Source organism: Carlito syrichta, unplaced genomic scaffold, assembly GCF_000164805.1.
Source record: "Carlito syrichta isolate Samal-C Ts95f unplaced genomic scaffold, Tarsius_syrichta-2.0.1 Scaffold309712, whole genome shotgun sequence".
Lineage (NCBI taxonomy): Eukaryota > Metazoa > Chordata > Mammalia > Primates > Tarsiidae > Carlito > Carlito syrichta.
Window position 1 is genome coordinate 316720 of NW_007253808.1, and position 17131 is coordinate 333850.

The 17131-nt window shown below is 48.0% G+C and overlaps 1 protein-coding gene across 3 annotated transcripts in view; it reads left to right on the forward strand.

The window, feature by feature from the left end:
- UXS1 (UDP-glucuronate decarboxylase 1) overlaps positions 1 to 10154 on the forward strand; it is a 61492-nt gene extending 51338 nt beyond the window's left edge. For all 3 annotated transcript variants that reach the window (XM_008067571.2, XM_021717361.1, XM_021717362.1), the window contains 4 exons: positions 2794 to 2854; positions 5140 to 5197; positions 7071 to 7174; positions 9320 to 10154. In XM_008067571.2, coding sequence (XP_008065762.1) covers positions 2794 to 2854; positions 5140 to 5197; positions 7071 to 7174; positions 9320 to 9451 — 355 coding nt within the window. In that variant the 3' untranslated portion in view covers positions 9452 to 10154. The remainder of the gene's footprint in view (positions 1 to 2793; positions 2855 to 5139; positions 5198 to 7070; positions 7175 to 9319) is intronic.
- Positions 10155 to 17131: the final 6977 nt, after the last annotated feature.

A 17131-nucleotide genomic window follows, 5' to 3' on the forward strand; every position in this document is an offset into this window, starting at 1 on the left:
TAAGAAATGGAACTGCTAGTAAGGAAAAAAAGAGAATTATAAACAACCCCTGTAGATTGTTGCTGAAAGTGTTTGTGAGTTTCTACATTTGGTCCCCAAAAAAGCTGTGAGTCATCCTATATAGCAGTCAGTGTTTTTGCTCCCCACCCGTTGGTACCTTGTCACGTAGGACAAGAGCCCAGGAGTGCAGTAGAAGTAGCCACATTGATGCCCACATGGTGAGCGTACTCTGAGAAGTCATTTAACGGGAAAGTGGCTGCCACCCTCCTTTGGGACTGTGTTCACATCCAAGCACTTCACACTTCCCTGTGCGTCCCTGTGCCTGGAGAAAACTAGCCATCATGGCGCATTTCTGTATGGGGGCCACATGAGTGGGACTGCTGGGGGCTGAGCCTCGTCTCTCCGTAATGCCACGTTTCCCTCCGCCCTCCTTTCCCACCCCCGTCGTGCCCTTTCCCTGCGGGCGCCTTGACGCCTTCAGCGACACGGCCGTGCCTTGGGTTTCCACGTGCGGCCCCCACACCACGTGGAGCATTGATGAGACTGTATAGGAGAAGGAAAGCCAGCCCGACCCCGTTCTTCGCGCCGCTCTCGTTATTTCAAAGGCCTCGCACACAGAATTGATTTTAAGGAGCCACGGAGACTTTTCCCTTTGTGATTAAAATATTTTAAGCATTTGGTGATGCCTGTACCGTGTGCTGTCCCAGTTCAGGAGGGAACATGCCCGTGGTGCCAGGCCTGCTCTGATGGGCCGGGCTGCGGGTCTGGGTACTGTCTCGATGCCCAGGTCCATGTCTCATACCTGCTGTGACGGTCACACACCGGCTGCCGTCACAAGCACTGTTCTCTCCCGTGCCAGTGACCACTTGGAAAGAGGGCTTAACTAGTTGAACGTGTCATTGCTCACCCTCCAGAAAACCCTGCCTCCGTGATATGCAGTGGCATGTGCTCCCCGCTCTGGCAGACACTCCAGCTTTGTGTTGGTGAAGTATGAGGTGATGAGGCTTCAGAGACTGCCACCCTCGAGGCGAGGGCTTTCCGACTTACACGTTGTCATTATTCAAGACTTGATGGAGTTTATTAATTGACCAAAGTTTTGCTATTTTGAACAAGCTGTTTTTAGGAACTGAGAGTTGTTTACTACTGCACGCTGTCTGAACCCATAGTTACTGTACTAAATGAACCGTTCCCGAAATCCACAATTGCCCCAGGACAGCATGGCAGAGATTCTGAGGTCAAGAGGGCCATCCTCATTGACATTTTGGCATGATGGCGTTTGGTATTGTCGCGGTCGGGTTTTGTCCTCATTCACATAACAAAGGCATGCTATATATTTTTTTAAAAGTCACTTTGTCAAAATGACACTTTTCAAGAGCTTCAGGTTACATGAGCGTGATCGATGCAATTTTGACCTTAAAAGTTGCCAGTTTATTATGTAAATAGTGAATGACCCTCCCCCTCCCTCTCCGATGAGGATGGCTGCCCAGAGCCAGCTGTCTCCAGCTCAGGTGGACTCCACCCCCCAGCCTTGATATTCAAGCCTCTTGACGCAGTGGAATGGCAGCTTTTAATGTCTTTTTATAAATACGTACAGGTGTGTGCCGTGACAGAGCACATTGTGATGTGATGCTTACCGCCATAGTGATGAAGTGACTTTTTGCCAGTTTCTACAGCGAGGAATCATCAGGACCCTCGGGGCTTTGCCTTTGTGTTTGGTCTGTTAAGAGCAGAACACACTGGAAGCATGTTCATATCAGATAGCCATTTGTTGTCCATGAAAAATCAGAAGTAACTTGTTTACCAAGTATCCCATCCCCGTTTTTTTGTTTTTGGTTTTTTGTTTCGATTAAAAGGAAAGCAAAACTATCTGGGGTTTTCTTCTGGAAGTTTATCCTGACCCACATCGACTTGCTCCTTCCTGGTAACGATGGAGGAGGAAGAGGAGGAGCAGGAGAGACAGAGCCTTACAAGTCTTCCTAGAAATGTTGCTGATGCAAAGAGGCTTAGAGAAAGTACTTGTGCTTAGCAGTGAGGTGTCATTTTTACGAAGTCACTTTTTTTTAACAGAGCCACACTTTAAAGCTTCTGAAAATAAGAACCAAACCTTGGTAAGCGGAAATTTGCTTACTTCTCGTCACCTTCATGGCCCAGTCGATCGCGATCCATTTGAAACATCCCGATGCCCCTGACTGTTTCATATGAGGTGTTGGGGGGAGGGGCGACTTAAAGGTTGGGGGAGCTGGGAGTGACGTTTCAGTTTATTTCAACGCTCCGAGTTGTTTGGCTTTATCTGTGATTTGCCAGTATGGGAATCACATACTGGAGTTTGTTCATTTCTGTGGATCTTGTTTTTGAAAATAGTCATGTGCTCTCATGCGGGTCAACGCCCGGGTTCATGTGGTACATGGACTTTCATCAGGAACTCCTGTAAGCTCCATCTTCATGGGTGTGTGCCTGTTTTGACTTGTGTTTAGTTTTTAATTGTTGAAGGGCTTCAGAAGCACACCAAAATAGCCAACTCCACCCATCACCGCGCTTCCATCCTTAGACCTTTCTACACTCCACCCAAAAAGCAAATCCCAGATGTCACACGTATCATTTCATTCATCAGGACTTGAGCATTGTCAGCGCCATCTTTGTTTGCAGGATTTTATTTGGACGCTCAGTCTTCCATCTGGGTTTTTGGTTTCTTCTGGGAGGTGGTAAGTCTTCTTCCGGGAGGGCTTGAATGTGATGCTCTGCTCAGCGCGAGTGTCGGTGGTGGAACCTGACCCGCCTCCTCTTCTCTTCCAGTGATCTGGTGAACGGCCTCGTGGCGCTCATGAACAGCAACGTCAGCAGCCCGGTCAACCTGGTGAGCACCTCCTCTCCCTCCACTCTCCCCAGGACAGCTCAGTTTCCTTCTTTTGGGAAACCACAGACAGCACCAGGCTTTGGTCTGCGGCCATCCGCACGTGTAGGGTGCGCGTGCTTGTAACTTAAGTACTAGAGAAAACAAAGGAAGCGTATGCAACGAGGGAGAAGATCTGCGAGGCATGGGAGTGACACAATAAACGCTAGACAGACTCCATCCACCTTCTGCAGCGCCTGGGTCTGAAACCGGGGGAAGCCTTTGGTGGTGGCAGACGAATGCTGGTGTGTGCGTGTCTTTCTCCAGTTAGTGGGCAGGTCATTGTCCTCAGAGGGGGTGGGGTCTTTCGAAGGCGGAGGCTGTTTCGAGAAGAAGGTTTCTGACTAGCACCGTCCCGTCTGTGAGTGGGCCGGAGAGACGCCTCTGTGGCTTCCCACCTGCCTCTCGTGCTGCCTGCAGCCGCAGCACCGCCCTGGGGGAGGCGTCGCGAGGGGCCAGCTCAGCCTCTCTTCCACCCCAGCCTCCCTGCTGGGGAACTTGCTCCTGCTCAGAGCAGCTCCTCTGTCTTTGACCAGTTCTGACCAGCAGAATGTTCCTTCTCATGGGGAACCAAGATCTCGTTCTCTGCACGCCCACCCACTGATCTCGCTTCCACCAAGGGGGTGGGGGGCACAGAGCCGGTGCCCTGCCTCTGGGTGTGAGCGCTTTCCAGGGGCTTGAAGCCTGTGGCCCTGCCCTCGAGTCTTCTCCTGGCTCGCTGTTTCAGCCAGGGTCACACTGGGTCCTCTGAGTCACCCTTTCTGCCACTGTCTTCCGAGCGGTGTGTCCCATCTCATTTAAAATGTGCGGTGTTCAGCATGGACTCGACGGCATTCGAGACGTTCGGCTTCTGTGGATGGCAGCCAACACAAGAGCTCTCTAGGGGCCGTGAACTTTTCCTGGCCTTGGGGAAGCCTGGAGTCACGTCCGGTGCTTCTCAGACCACCTCTCCTGCCTCCTGAAATGTAGGGTTCACAGGGTGGCCATGCAACCTATTTCTTGCAAGCCACATCACTCAAAACCTTTTCCGGTGCTTGTCTTTATAAGCAGCCATCTCAAGCACATTGGATAACCTTCATTTTTCCCTGCGTTGGGAAGGAGTTCTCATCACATGGGAAAGAATGGCCCAGGAGCGGTCACTCCCTCCTGGGACTCTTACTGACTTACAGGTCCAGGGTGGCACCTTCGGACAAACACTCACTAAAAACAGACCAGAGTGGACCTCATGACTGTCAGCCCCAACTCACTGGCCCCGGGGAGAGGCCCGAGCCCTCCCCACCCTGGTTTTTGCCACAGGCCCAGGAGCAGGTGGATTGTGACTGAATTCCCTGAGCAAATACACTCTTTTCTGTGGGTACTGTGTTCCCCCTTTCCTCTTTTTGGGGGGCCTTTGCACTGGGACATTCGGGAAATCCCCTCGTGGAAACCTGTCCTTCCGAAAAGAGGGATTGTACGTCTGCCAGGAGCCCCAGCGACGGCAGGGCCACCTTCTCCCCAGTTCTCACAGCCCCCTGTGTAGTCAGCCTTCTCCGTGCCCACAGTTAGGCCCGGGGGCCCTTCCTGCCATGTCTTCCGTCAGCTTCAGACTCGCCACAGAAACCGGGGATGAAGAATGGGGAGGATTTAGGGTTGCCGCTTCGTGGGGTCTCAGGATTGGAGGTGTGGGGCTGGAACGAGTAACAGGGCTGGGAGGGAAATGGGCACCGTCCTCTCAAACATGTGGCGGGAAGGAGGAACAGAGAAAGCGGTTTTGCTGAAAGTCCCCCAAGAGTACACACACTTTGTAAAACGTCTCCAGTCTGTCCCTCTGGCTTGCCCAGGACGCTGGCCTGTGAGTGCACGCATCTCTGTTAACAGCTTTCACGTGGGAGGCGGCAAGCCCTTATCCCTGAACTTGTTAACCCCGTGCACCCACAGAGAAATCGATTGCTAGGAAAGCTGATTTGGTCAACTCAAACTTTTGCCAGTTAGATGTGGAAAGCGTCTGTCCTGGAAACTCAGCCAGCAAGTGTGTGTCCTCCTGACCTTTCCCAGGGCCAATCCTGGGCACACACAGGCTAGAGGTCACAGGTGAGCATGGGTGTGGTTTAGAACTTTGCCAGGTTGAGCCCGGCTTGAAACAGGAGCTCAGGTGACGTCATGCAGGGAGGTCAGAGTCGGCAGCAAACCTCTCTGCAGGCTCACCCGTGGTCGGGCGGTGGGTTGGCTGTTGTAACTGTGCTTCTAACCAGAAACCGTTTCTTCCCTAGGGGAACCCAGAAGAACACACAATCCTAGAATTTGCTCAGTTAATTAAAAACCTTGTCGGTAAGTAGGGTAAATCACTTCCTGAGTGAAACTGGCTGTGCTTACCCTGTCTGTTGTTAACACCTTGACTAGAAAGTGGGTAATTAATACAAGCTAATTGAATTGGATCAAAGCACAACTTTTGAACAGGAACCCATAATTGTCTTCTAATTCTTTAATTAAGTAATAGAAATATAAAGGAAGGCAGCATTGGTTTTGTTCACAATTTTAATTGCAGGTCTGCGTGGAATGGGAGGAAGACATTTGTTCCCTGTTTGAGGCGTGATTGTGTTTAGATCATCTCGCGTGGCGACGATTGTTGGCTTTCCAAACGCTGGTCACATCAAGCATGGAACTTGAGAGAGCAAGAGAGGGCAACACCAGTGTGTGCTTTGGGCAAGTTTCTGCCTGCAGCTCTGGCTAGCCTGGCCCGAGCTGCTCAGGGCAGCTGGTCAAGGCATGCCCTATGCCGTAAGGTCAGATGACCGCTTATGGCATGAGGGCATGTCATGGGCCCAGACGCAGCCCTTAGGTCAGTGGGGGTGTGAATAGACCATCCACTGCACTGCGGCAATATCCCATGGGAGAATCAGACAGTAGATGGAGGTCACCTCCACCACCCCCACACCTCCGTCATGCTTTGATCTAGGCCAGCCCTGACTGCAGATGGGGGGTGTGTGAGCCTTTGCTCCTCAGACCTACTGAAGCTCTGGAAAGGCTCTTGGAGGGGCTCTCTCATCAGAGGTTGATCCAGAAATTCGCGTTGAGGCATAACCAGACTGGACTGGCGGGCTAGACCGGGGCTGAACACGTGGCAGGGTGTTCTGAAGGGAAGCGACTGTACGGACTCCAAGTGGCCGGGTTGATTCCTTCGGGTTGTACTTCCTGGCTTCAGGCTGCCATTTCCGGGTGGTGTTCTCATCAGCTCTGCACCGCTGGAGTCCTGTTCCATGTGCCAGTGGAGGCACCGGGCACCCTCAGATCCAGCCTGCGGCAGGCATCTACAGCACCAGCAGCCCGTTCAGACCCTCCTCCCAGCCTGTCCGTCCCGGATCAGTCTGTCCTCCCCAAGATCGCAGCTTACGTGCCGTCTACACCCCTCAGCCTTCACCACCCAGGGTGAGGCCCGCGGGCGTCACTTCAGCATCGTCCAGGCACTGGCTAGGAATGCAGACACGCCCCGGCCCCCAGGCCAGCCAGATCCGAATCTGGGCGGACAGGTCATCGGGAACGTGCACACACGGGCCTTGAGACGCGCAGACCTGGAGCCTGAGAGGGACGCGGGGTCCCCGCTGTGTCCCACGTGCAACTCAAGGCGACAGCCATCTTGTTGGCTCCAGATTCCGCAGAGGCCTGGCCGGGAGCTGCTGGTGTAGCATCACGCTGCCAGCCACGCCAGTCTTTCCCGTCTTCCCTGTGGTCCCTCCGCAGGGAGCTGGGCACCTTACAAGTTGGCCCCGGGCCCTCAGGGCTCCGAGCACCCAGGTGTGGCCCCTGGGCATCATCCTGCTCAGAGATGACCTCATCCCGCACTTGGGCTTTGCCTTTCTGCCGGAGCCTGCCCGGTGGGCACGCCTGTGTGTGAGCCGGTGTGTGCAGCCTGCCATGGAGCAGGCCTCTTGTCCTGGGAGGCGGCCTGGGTCTGCTGAGGCAGAGTACCTGCCCACCAAGCTCTCAGGGAGCTGGAGCTAAGCCTGGCACCCACGTGTGGTCAGCTCAGCCACAGCCATGGCAGGCGCGCTCCCTGGATTTCTGTGCAGGACTGTCCCTGACGCAGCTCAGTGGCTTTCTAGCCTTACTCACTCTGCAGATGGGATTTTGCTTGGACATGAATGATGAAGTGACATATCTCCAGTAGTCTGTGATTCTCTCTCATCTTTTTTTTAATGCTCAGGTAGTGGAAGTGAAATTCAGTTTCTCTCAGAAGCCCAGGATGACCCTCAGAAAAGGAAACCGGACATCAAAAAAGCAAAGCTGATGCTGGGGTGGGAGCCTGTGGTGAGTGTGGGCGTCCTCGAGCCTGTGGGGAGGGGCTGTCTGCTCTGGGGTCCTGGGTCCCACAGCCCCTGGGCGAGATGTGGGCGGACTTCTGTACAGAAATCCTCACTCCTGAGCCCTCTGCTCCCCCCGCAGGCTGCCTGTGGCCACTGCGGTCTGGTCCTTCAGAGACCATCGGTGTCGAGAGGCCCCCAGGCCACCGCCTGCTCAGGAGTGAGCCCGCTTCATTTGCTGGCTGCCACCTCCGGCCGTTCCTTGTTCGCCCACCTCTGTGTACCCCAGGATGAATGTAGGCTTCCCTCGGGCCAGGGTGTGTGGCCCTGTGTACAGTAGGAGTCCTCGCAGCTGTCACAGCCTGACACACATGAGGCGCTCAACAAATGCAGGAGCATCCTAGGCATGGCTGACAAGATGCGGCCCAGTCCGGCGGGGACACGGGCAGCAAGGGCTCAGCTCACCTTCTAAAAATGAAGGGAGTAGTCGGAGCTGAGGGAGTAGACCCTTAGAAGGTGAACCTTAGGGGGACATGAGAGTTCTGGTCCAATCTGTTTTATCCTGGGATGTACAAGTCTACTAATGATCTGCTAAAGGTCACAGAAGTTTGTTGAATGAAATATAATTATCCCCGAATTTGACAAACTCTAATAATCCCAAGTGTGCAAAGCAAGTTACAGCAAGCATAGACAGTTTCTTGGGCTTTTAGAGGTTATTTGCCATTGGTCCCTTTGTAAGTAGAACCTCTATCTTTTTTTTTTTTTGAGTTGGAGTCTCACTCGGTCGCCCAGACTGGAGTGCAGTGGCCGCTCCCAGCCACCGCAGCCTCGTCCTGCTGGGCTCCGGCGATCCTTCCGCCTCAGCCTTCCGAGTAGCCGGAATTACAGGCATGCGCTACCACGCCCGCCTGATTTTTTGACTTATTGTAGAGATGAGGTCTCGCTGCCCAGGCGAGTCTCGAACCCGCGGGCTCAGGCAATCCACTCACCTCAGCCTCCCAAAGGCGCGGGATTACAGCTGAGCCACCGAGCCCGGCTGGTCACTATTTTTATTTGTGTGGAATTCAGATGTACGGTATTAGAACATTCTTAGACTACGAGACCTCTGCCACTAGCTTCTCTCCCTTCTTGGAGTTTTAATTCGTAAGAAATTTTTGAGGAATCTGATCCAAAGAAACTTTTAGACGTATCCATCTTCATTTTCCTGAGTGCGTGTACTGAACAGCCTGTTGGGTATAATTGGTATACAGCGAACAGCCTGTGTTTAAAATGTGCCACTTGATGAGTTTTGACATATTCTGACACCTGGGAAACCATTGTCAAAATCGAGACAGACGTACCTCCCCAGCGGAGTCCCAGCACCCTTGGCGGTGCCTGGCTTCATCCCATGCCCTTTGTAATTAGCGCCAATTGGACCTCAGCTTCCTGTTTGTGCAAGGAAGCTCTGAGTGAAAGTTGCTCTGGGCAGCGAGACCTCATCTCTACAATAAATCAAAAAATCAGCCGGGCGTGGTAGCGCGTGCCTGTCATTCCGGCTACTCGGAAGGCTGAGGCGGAAGGATCGCCGGAGCCCAGCGGGTCGAGGCCACGGTGGCCAGGAGCGGCCGCTGCACTCCAGTCTGGGCGACAGAGTGAGACTCCAACTCAAAAAAAAAGAAAGTTGCTCTACGTGGTGTGGGGTGTCACGGACCCAGACTCAGCCCTTAGGTCAATGGGGCTATGAACAGACCATCCTCTGCACTGCGGCGATGGCCGTGGGAGAATCAGACATCAGATAAAGATCACCTCCTCCGAGCGTCTCCCCGCCATCCCCCAGCGGACAACTTCTCAAAGAATGGGGCACATGTGTGCGATCTTAAAAGTGATATTCATGCTGGAGTCCAAACTGCAGTAGATATCATACCAGCAAGAGGCAGTTTGGGTCTTTTGGAGAGGGGAGAGCTCACTTCAGGTCAGTAAGAGTGGCACGCGTTAAATCGCACGATACATGCTGAAAGCAGCCCTCAGTGACCACGATGCCATCGTGACCAGGGTGCGGGTCTGTGAGCTCTCATCCGAAATAGGCCGGGCTGCCCGGGAGTCAGCACTTCTTCCTGAAGATGTGACCTTGCTCTGTGGATGTGACCTTGTGTCTCACTTTCTCTTTAAACAGGTCCCGCTGGAGGAAGGTTTAAACAAAGCAATTCACTACTTCCGGAAAGAACTGGAATATCAGGCAAATAACCAGTACATCCCCAAACCAAAGCCTGCCAGAATCAAGAAGGGACGGACTCGCCACAACTGAACCCCACATTGGGGAAGGGACACCCCGTTTTACACTTGATGGGATATGTTTTTGTTTTTGTTGTTTTTAAAAAGGACTTACAGGTGTCATGAAGAACAAACTGGAATTTCATTCTGAAGCTTGCTTTAATGAAATGGATGTGCCTAAAAGCTCCACTCAAAAAACTGCAGATTTGGCCTTGCACTTTTTGAGTCCGTCTTTCTATGTAGAATAGCATAGATGCATCTCTGCATATTTTCAAGTTTTTTATCTTGCTGTGAGAGCATATGTCATGACTGTCGTTGACAGTTGTATTTACTGGTTTCTTTGTGAAGCTGAAAAGGAACATTAAGTGGAATGAAAAAAAAGCTGATTTTATTTATAAAAGTGGGTACTTACAAGTGAGGCGTTATACTATGCATAAAGAAAAAAAAAATCCTAGCAGTATTGTCAGGTGGGTGGCACACCGGCATTTATTTTCAGGCAGATAAAAGAGTTCTGTTCGAGAGCTTTATGTTTCCCTTTAAATTCAGAGTTTTTCCAGGGTCTCGTTTTTAGTTGCAAACTTGACTTTGAAATATTTCTGTTGGTTATCATGATCAAGGATATTTGAAATCACTACTGTGTTGTGCTGTGTATTTGGAGGTGGGGAAGATAAAGTTAACATATCCTTGGTTAACCATGGTTAAATATGCTATTTCAATAAAATATTGAACCTCACCAGCCATGGACTTTCAGTTTTAAAGGTTGGCTTTATACGTTGTGTGGGACGCTGTTGGATTGCTAAGAAAAACATGGGAAAATTTAGTTTAAAAGAACATTCTGGAAACATCCGAGTTCATGCACTATGTAATTTGTTGTATTGGGTATTGAAGACATTTATATGTTCCTGGGGCTGAATGTGTGCATGTTACCTGTATGTGACGATTTCAGATCTTAACCAGGCCTGGCATTATTTCTGTGTCCTTCTCTGGCAACAGACCAGATGGAGAAAAAGAAGTGCTGTTTGTCTTCTGTAGAAAGATTTGTGAACTTTGAGAGCTTTTGTTTTCATTAAGAACTCTTTCAAGGCTTAGTGTTTGCATTTTATTTTTCTCTTAACAAATGGAAGAATGGCGTGGTAAGTTCAAGCTACACGTCTTCCAAGTGGATGGGCTCTGCATGATAGCAACGAAAACCTGAACAGACACCAAGAGGATGAAGATTTCTTTGTGTCAGAATCACTTAAAAAAATGGGAGATCCTGTGATACCTGACCAGTGTCAGCTACACTGGCCTGTCCTTCAAAATCACCTTAGAATTGATTTATTCTTGGAATCAGAATCTCTGGAGCAGGGCCCAGATGCCGTGGTTTTGTTTCTTTGCCATGCTAAATTCCCCCAGAACATTCTGGAACCGAAGTCAGTGCTGGAGTAAATGTAGAGTCAGAGAGAGAGAGAGGAATCAAGGATGGTTTTTTGTTTTTAATTTTCATTATTTTGGCCTGAATTGAGTAACATGCCACTTACTGTGATGGGAGGAGCAGAGCCAAGAAGCTTATCTGAGAACTGCTAATGCTGACCTCAGATGCTGAAGAAGGCGGAGATGACTGAGAATTTATTTTGTGGAGCCAGGCAGTGCCATCGGAGAGAACCTTGAGGCCCAGGGTCCCGAATTCTACTGCCTTGTTACTTGCTAATGTCTGGAATGCTTCCATGGTAGCCATTCTTTTGATTTTCTTTCCTGTGGTTTTCATAAAGCATTCTTGGGGCAGGGGGAGGAGAAGAGGAATTCTATCTAATTAATTCACTCTAAGGAAAGGAAAGTACTTCAAGGAAACAGTGTGAGCTTTGAATTCAGCACAGTAATGTCCTGGGAAGACAGGACCTAAAGCTGAGGGGCCTGGAAAGGGATGAATGGGTGGACAGAGCGTGGCTATGTGACCTGAGTGTTTGTGTCCCTCCAGAATAGATATGTGAAGACCTAAATTCCAGTGCAGTGGCACTAAGAGGTGGGCAAGTAGGTGACTAGGTTGTGAGGGCAGAGCCCTCATGAGCAGGATTCATGTTTTATAAAGGAAACCCAGGGAGCTTTTTCGCCCTTTCCACTACGTGAGCCACAGCAAAAAAGGCATCATCTGTAAGGAACAGGCCTTCACCAGACACCAAATCTGCTGCCACCTGGGACCTCCCAGCCTCCAAAACCGTGAGCCAGAAATTGCTATTTATAAATTACCCTATCTGAAGTATTTTGTTATAGCAGCTTCAACAGACTAAGACACACTCTTAACCAAGTGCTCCTGCATTCCGGGATCGGCTCCTGATCGACACGTCACTGCTGCTGCTTGCAGGGATGAGACTGGTACACCAGCTTCTTATTTCAGTGACAGTCACAGTGGGCTCAAGCAAAGTGCAAATCAGAGTTTGAACGGACTGGATTTCAACAACACCCTCTTGGATCCCGAACCCAGCCCACTGGCCCAGGCAGACTGGCGTGGCATGAAGTCTGCTCTTCAAGCCCTGGCAGTGTCTTTGATCATGGCTTTGGCACTGCATGGGCTGCCACTTTGCTTCATGGTTTGTAGTTGTGCGTGAGCTGGGCTTCGTTCTCAGTCTGCCAGTTGTATTGAATGCAGTGCTCATCTGCCGTGACAGAGCTATGGTTTGGTCTTTTTAGACTGTGGGAAATCTGGGAAATTCTCAGCAATTTTCAACCGTAGAGGGGCTGTTTAATGGTTCAGTTTGTATATTAAAGTGATTTGTGACTGGACACAGTGGCTCACCCGATAATCCGAGCACTTTGGGAAGCAGCGGGAGGATTGCTTGACCCAGGAGTTCAAGACAAGGCTGGGTAGCATAGCAAGACCTCCTGTCTACAAGAAAACTTTTAGCCAGGCATGGCGGCACTCGCCTGTAGTTCCAGCTACTCGGGAGGCTGAGCTGGAAGGGTCGCCGGAGCCCGGAAGATTGAGGCTGCGACGAGGTGCCTTCATGCCACCGCCCTTCAGCCTGGGCCACAGAGCAAGGCCGCGACTCAAAAACAGTTAAGGTACTTGTGCGCTTTACGTCGACTTTCTTGGTAATTGGTGATGATCTCTGAGAGGGAATTGAAAAGTTGCATTACCCTGAGAACTGGATGCTACCATATCTGGGGTGGGATGCACCATACTCCAAGGACAGCAATAAGACTTTGTTGTTCTAATCGCCAAGATTAACCCACATATGTTCTCTGTATGAAAAGTCCCCAGTTGTGTCCTATTTGTTCCGTAGCCACTTAGGGAACGAAGGTCATTTTTAGCTGCCACTGTGTTGTGGGAAGGAAAAGCATAGAGATGTTAATATCAGGAGCCTCAGTGTTTTTCAAAAGTCTTACTGTTTTGCTACTTTTGAATTTTGAGTTTCTGGACTTTATGTACATTTCGTTCGAGATCAGATGAATACAGTGTGGTATGCAGACCCAGGATGCAGGGGTCTGTATAGCTGGCCCTACCATTTACTAGCCAGAGGAAGTTCATGTTTAACCCATGGTATTTGAATGCCCCTCTGTGAGGACATGAAGAGATTGCCAGCGAGTATACAGGACAAATTTATGCCAGTAAACATTTTTTTAAAAGGTATGTTTCCTTGAAGTTTTCCATTCAAGTTGCATGAAAAAGCAAATAAAGAGATGGAACATGTACTGAAATACACGTTAAAAGTATCAGCTGGTGTCACATTGAAAAAGAATGTGTGAAGTGCTTTCGCAGTGGTGCCAACACTTCTTTGTAACAGAAGGTAGTGATAAAGAGCCTTTGTGTAAGACAGGCAGCTGTGGGTATACCCTTTGTGTCTTAGGATATGACTTGAAAAGATAGATGAGCAAGTTACTGTAGCCTTAAAAGAGACTTTTGCAGTTGGAGGCAGATTGTATTGAAGTATTACATGGCACAGATCGAATATATTTATGTGCACTGAGTTGGAAAAGCAAAATTAGAAAAGTTGTATTCTTTTGGTAAATTTTATTTTGTGATTTTATAATTTACAATTCGAAATTTTTTATCCATTTATTCAGCTTGCAGAACAATGGCAAGGCAAAAGTGAGAGTTATAATATGAAAGCAGCAGTGAAGATGAGCTAGATTTAGACTTTTATACAGATAAGTTAGGAAAAATAAACATTGATGTGGAAGAAAACAACAGTAGCAATAGTGATATCATCCCACCAAGAAGAAAATGGGCAAATGTAATAGAAGGTGATTGCGATGAAAGTGATAGTAGCTTCAAAGAAGTATTAATAGACGACAACGTATTATCAAGTGCAGAATAGGAAGATGTCACAGAAAAAGACAGTCCTCCAGTGAGAAAAAATTTTGTACATCCTCAAACCACAGAATCACAAATTGCAAGTCATAAGAAAACGATTGACTATTTTACTCTGTGCTTTACAAATGAACTAGTGGATAGTGTAATGAAAGAAACATAATTATATGGGTGAAAAAATAAGGAAAAAGCAGCTATCACATAAATCAATTTGGCGTAAGGGGCATGATGCTGACCCACATGAATTTTTAGCTTTTATCGCAGGTTTCCTAAATAAGGGACTAATTCAAGTACCAAATTTGCAGGAGTACAGACTGCTTTCAATAGGAATTGCGGTTTTGGCATTGTTGAAATTTGCCTTTTGATATTGGAATACATTCTTAAATAAATGTGGTTATGTTACACATCATTTTAATGTGCATTTCTCGCTTTTTTTTTTTGCTAATGGCTTACTACTTGCTGTTTATTTTAAATTTATTGTAGACTATGGAGATGATGTCAGGCAAAAAGCAAATTCGAGCAATTTGCTGATTTGAGTTCAAAATGGGTCATAAGGCAGCAGAGACAACTCGCAACATCCACGATGCATTCGGCCCGGGAACCGCTAGCGAACATACGGTGGGTGGTGGTTCAAGACGTTTTGCAAAGGAGATAAGAGGCTTGAAGGTGAGCGTAGTGGCCGGCCATCAGAAGAGGACAGCGACCAACAAGAGCAGTCGTCAAAGCTGATTCTCTCACAACTACACACGAAGTTGCTGAAGAGCTCAGCGTTGACCATTTTATAGTCGTTTGGCATTTGAAGCAAATTGGAAAGGTGAAAAAGCTCGGTAAGTGCCTTATGAGCTGGCGGAAAAATCCAAAAAATCATTTTGAGGTGTCCTCTTAACCTACATAGCAATCAGCAAACCATTTCTCGATTGGATTGTGACGTGTGACAAAAAGTGGATTTTGGACAAAAACTAGCAACAACCAGCTCTGGGGTTGGACTGAGAAGAAGCTCCAAAGCACTTCCCCAAGCCAAGCTTGTGCCTGAAAAAGCTTATGGTCACTGGTGGTCTGCTACCAGTCTGATCCACTACAGCTTCCTGAATCCTGGCAAAACCACGACGTCTGAGAAGTATGCTCAGTAAATCGATGAGATGCACTGAAACCTGCAATGCCAGCAGCCGGCCTTGGTCAACAGAAAGGGCCCAATTCTTCTCCACGACAGTGCCCGACCACACATTGCACAACCACCTCTTCAAAAGTTGAAAGAATTGGGCTGCAAAGTTTTGCCTTCACCATATTCACCTGACCTCTCGCCAATCGACTACCACTTTCAACTTTTTGCAAGGAAAATGCTTCCACAACCAGCAGGATGCAGAAAATGCTTTCCAAGAGTGTGAAATCTGGAAGCACGGATTTTTTTTTTTTTTTTTTTGAGTTGGAGTCTTACTCTGTCGCCCAGACTGGAGTGCAGTGGCTGCTCCCGGCCACCGCAGCCTCGACCCGCTGGGCTCTGGCAATCCTTCTGCCTCAGCCTTCCAAGTAGCCACAATTACAGGCATGCGCTACCACGCCCGGCTGATTTTTTCATTTATTGTAGAGAAGAGGTCTCGCTGCCCAGGCGGGTCTCGAACCCACGGGCTCAGGCAATCCACTCACCTCAGCCTCCCAAAGACACGGGATTACAGGCTGAGCCGAAGCACGGATTTTTATGCTACAGGAATAAACTTATTTCTCACTGGCAAAAATGTGTCGATTGCAGTCGTTCCTATTTTGATGAATAAAGATGTGTTTGAGCCTAGTTATAATCATTTAAAGTTCCTTGTCCAGGACCACAATTACTTTTGCAACAGCCTAAATTACTCTTCAGAAACGTTCTATAGAGAAAGGTTTATGCAGATCTTCTGGAAGCTTCATTTGAAGACACTGGCATCCAGTGACGGGACAGTCACAACTCGTATTCCAAAAGCCAATAATTATTTGGAAGATATTGATTCAAAATATTTGCAACATTTCACACCAGGTCAGGCAATTTGTGTCGACGAATCCATTGTTCAACTTAGAGGGAGAATATCATTTACAACTTACAATTCAAATAAGCCTACCAAAGGGGATATACACATTTATGCACTAGCTGATTCAAAAACAGAGTATCTTTTTTCAATACCCTACTGTGGCAACATACTATCCACAAACATCTGACCTGATTTTCCAGTAAGGACCAGAATTCCATTACATTTGTATTAAAAAGTTGGGAAAATTTCCTAATGCAGCAGGATACTTCATGTTTACTTACAGATATTATACTAGTATTGTCCTAGCAGAAGAGCTACTAAAGATGAAATGTCATCTTCCTGGTTCAATCAAAGCCAACTAAAAGGAAATACCGGCACAAATCAAAAAGCCAAATTTAAAAAGAAAAAACAGTAGCATATAGGAAAAGTAATCTTACACTTCTTGCGTGGAAGGACAAAAAGATCATTACAAGGCTGGGTGCGGTGGCTCAAGCCTGTAATCCCAGCACTTTGGGAGGCTGAGGCGAGACCAGCCTGGGCAACTTGGTGAGACTTCGTCTCTACAATAAATATAAATTAATAAGCCAGGCATGGTAGAGCGCGCCTGTAGTGCCAGCTACTTGGAGGGCTGAGGCAGAAGGATTGCCTGAGCCCGGCAGGTCGAGGCTGCAGTGGCTGTGAGCGTGCCGCTGCACTCCAGCCTGGGCCACACAGTGAGACTTTGATTTTTTAAAAAAGGGTCATTGCAGTTCTTAGTACTTGGAATCATGCAGAAATGAAATCTACCACAAGGAAATTATGTGATAGAAATATTATATCAGTCAAAAAGCCTGAAATGACTGTAAATTATATTGCAAATATGAGTGGTATAAATCAGTCTGCTTCTGCATATTTTTGTAAAAAAAATTTTTTTGAATAGCAGAGGAAATTGTTATTCTGGGGGCTAGAAATATGCATTATTAACTCCTCTATACTATTCTGAGCATCAAAAATAAAGACAATGAAAATCCTATGTCTCATTCGAAATGTGTTAAGCTTCTGATTGCTCAGTTGAAAAACTGAATCTGGAATTGTGAGTGCATCCTTCCACATTGTCTTCGAAAAACAGATTGCCAATAAATTACATACTATTCATGTGGAAAGAGGAAAACAAGACTGCATTGTCTACTGGAATAGAAAAATACCAGCTGGAAGACATCAAACAAACTACTATTGCACAACATGTATCAATGAACCTTCAATGCATTCTAATGTTACCACACATTAGAAAAGATATACGATACAGCATTTTGATTTTGTTGTCATAAATAAGTTCCTCAATGTCCAAAATTCCACTATAAGCCAAATATCATTATAATAAAAAATTGGTTCTAATGCTGTACTATTTAATATGAAGTTTCATTTTTCACTATTATTTCATTTTTTA